Genomic DNA, 2,570 nt, shown 5'->3' with positions numbered 1-2,570 from the left:
TAAAAAATCATATTAATAATTTAATAATATATTATTAATTTTTAATAAAAATAAAATTAAAAAATATTATTAAATTATAATAATGAATACTTTTATCTAATTTACTAAATTATAATAAAAAGTAATTTTATCATTTTATCATTTATTCCTTAATTATTTCAAAACTATTCCTATCAACCAATCATCAGAATAAGTTACAATCACAATTCCTACCCTATTCCATTCCATGAATCAAATAATCTGATAACCACTCTATTCTATTATTTACTTATTTTATTTTCATAGAATAACTATTCTATTTTGTCTCATTCTCTTAACCAAGTGTGTCATAAGGGATACCTCTTACAGTTGTTGACCTCGTGTGCCAAAGGTCATTTACCTTGTGTCTTGAGTAGCACTGGCCTTGACAGCAAGTCCTTCAAAATGCCCTTCATGGAAAATGCAGAGCATATCCTCTTTCACACCTAGAATTAGCAATAACATCAATCTCCGGGATCCCTGGATGACAAAATCCACAGTCTACCTCATGGCACACCAATCGACATATCCCCCGTAACTTGTCTTATGAATCCTAGTTCAACGTGTGCAGACATGCATGATTATACTCCAGAAAGGTGCTGTTCCAAAATGGGGAAAGGGGATAGGGGGGGAAAGGTTGGTGAAGAAGAGTGAGTTACAAGTACCACTCATCTCTCAACATGCCCTGTGCTAAACTAGTAGCTTGATAATAATAGCCATTATTCCAGGGGCTCATTTCCAAAGGCAGGCAAGATTAACAAACCTTGTTTAATCTACAACTACAAATTCTTTCAGGTAGCTCTACTCAAGAAACTCGCAAAGAAAAAATTCTTCATGATAAAGATAACAAGAAGTTACAAGGTTGCAAGATAACAAGCAAGAGTTATCAAATTGTGGTAAGCCAATTCAATCACCAATAGAGGTATATTTTTTCTTTGTTTTGGTCAAAATATTCAGCAAGCAATATCTATAATACATCTACTATTACAAAAATGAACTTAGTAACTATGAAGTAAGTTGAACATGTTGGAAACTGACTAAAAGAAGAGTATGTATTTCCCAAACCATCAATGCAAAGATTTTGCAGGAGAAACACTAGATAAGATGGTTACCTAGAATCACAAAAAATTATAGTTGCCACGAAGAGCTACAAATTACAATTTAAGAGGACCAAAGCAATTATCAGATTAAATTGACAATGCTGCATGAAAGTTTCATTGACACAGACAAAAACAGCCTTGAAGAACAATGATTCCTTTAGAGTATTGGTATGTGTTAACCACTTGAAGAACATGACATTTCCTAAAGCAAGCAAAAGCTCTAAGAATTAGCTCAACAACAGCAGAAGCAACAGAGAAAAGTAAGATCACATCGAATTATGACATGAATATCATCCAACTAGATTAGACATGAGTCTGAAGCAAAAGAAATACAAAACTGCAAAATATATGACATTGAAATCAAAGATGTCCTAAAAATGGTGAAACTAATTGCATAACCTTGACATATAAAAGTTTTTGACATCACTCAAAAAGCAAATATCATTTCCTGCAATGTCAGTTTCCTAAAATCACTCGATGATAGACTGAATAACACCGGCTCCAACAGTCTTCCCTCCTTCTCTGATAGCAAACCTCATCCCTTGCTCACAAGCCACAGGCATAATAAGCTCAACAACCATCTTTACACGGTCACCAGGCATAACCATCTTAGACTCCTCATCCTTATCATTCATAATCGAAGCTACCTTCCCAGTCACATCAGTAGTCCTCATGTAAAACTGAGGTCTATAACCCGAGAAAAATGGAGAATGCCTACCACCCTCTTCCTTCTTCAACACATAAACAATTGCGGAGAACTTCGTATGTGGGGTAATAGTTCCTGGTTTAGCCAAAACCATCCCTCTCTGGATATCAACCTTTTGAACACCTCTAAGCAACAACCCAACGTTATCACCAGCCATAGCCTCATCTAATGTCTTTTGAAACATTTCCACACCAGTAACTGTAACGTTTCTTGTTTCCCTCAACCCAACGATATCAACAGTCTCTCCAGTCTTAATAGTACCTCTCTCAACACGACCAGTGGCAACAGTACCACGACCCGTGATGGAAAACACATCCTCAACAGCTAACAAGAAAGGCAAATCAGTTTGCCTTTGGGGAATAGGAATATAATTATCAACAGAATCCATAAGTTCATAAATCTTATCAACCCATTGGTTTTCACCTCTCTTAACACTCGGATTAGCCATCAAAGCTTCTAAAGCTAAAAGGGCAGACCCCGAAATAATAGGCACATCATCACCAGGAAATTCATAACTTGAAAGCAATTCACGCACCTCCAACTCGACCAATTGCAAAAGCTCTTCATCGTCAACCTGGTCTTGCTTGTTCAAAAACACAACCATGTTTGGAACACCAACTTGTTTAGCCAACAATATATGCTCTTTCGTCTGGGGCATGGGTCCGTCCGCTCCGGAAACGACCAAGATTGCGCCGTCCATTTGGGCAGCTCCGGTAATCATGTTTTTGACATAATCAGCGTGCCCC

The 2,570-nt window shown here is 36.8% G+C and overlaps 1 protein-coding gene across 1 annotated transcript in view; it reads right to left on the bottom strand.

Moving 5' to 3' along the window:
- Positions 1 to 1,364: 1,364 nt before the first annotated feature.
- The window catches only part of RABE1B (RAB GTPase homolog E1B), a 1,820-nt gene continuing 614 nt past the window's right edge, over positions 1,365 to 2,570 (bottom strand). Inside the window, exon 1 of the mRNA XM_021436334.2 lies at positions 1,365 to 2,570. This exon is cut by the window's right edge and continues 614 nt beyond it. Within this exon, the coding sequence (XP_021292009.1) occupies positions 1,589 to 2,570 (982 nt within the window). The 3' untranslated portion in view covers positions 1,365 to 1,588.

The sequence above is a fragment of the Theobroma umbraticum genome, unplaced genomic scaffold (assembly GCF_002168275.2).
Source record: "Theobroma umbraticum cultivar Fairchild unplaced genomic scaffold, ASM216827v3 scaffold_146.0, whole genome shotgun sequence".
NCBI lineage: Eukaryota > Viridiplantae > Streptophyta > Magnoliopsida > Malvales > Malvaceae > Theobroma > Theobroma umbraticum.
Note: the sequence above shows the minus strand (reverse complement) of the source record. Positions and strands in the feature narration are given on the sequence as shown.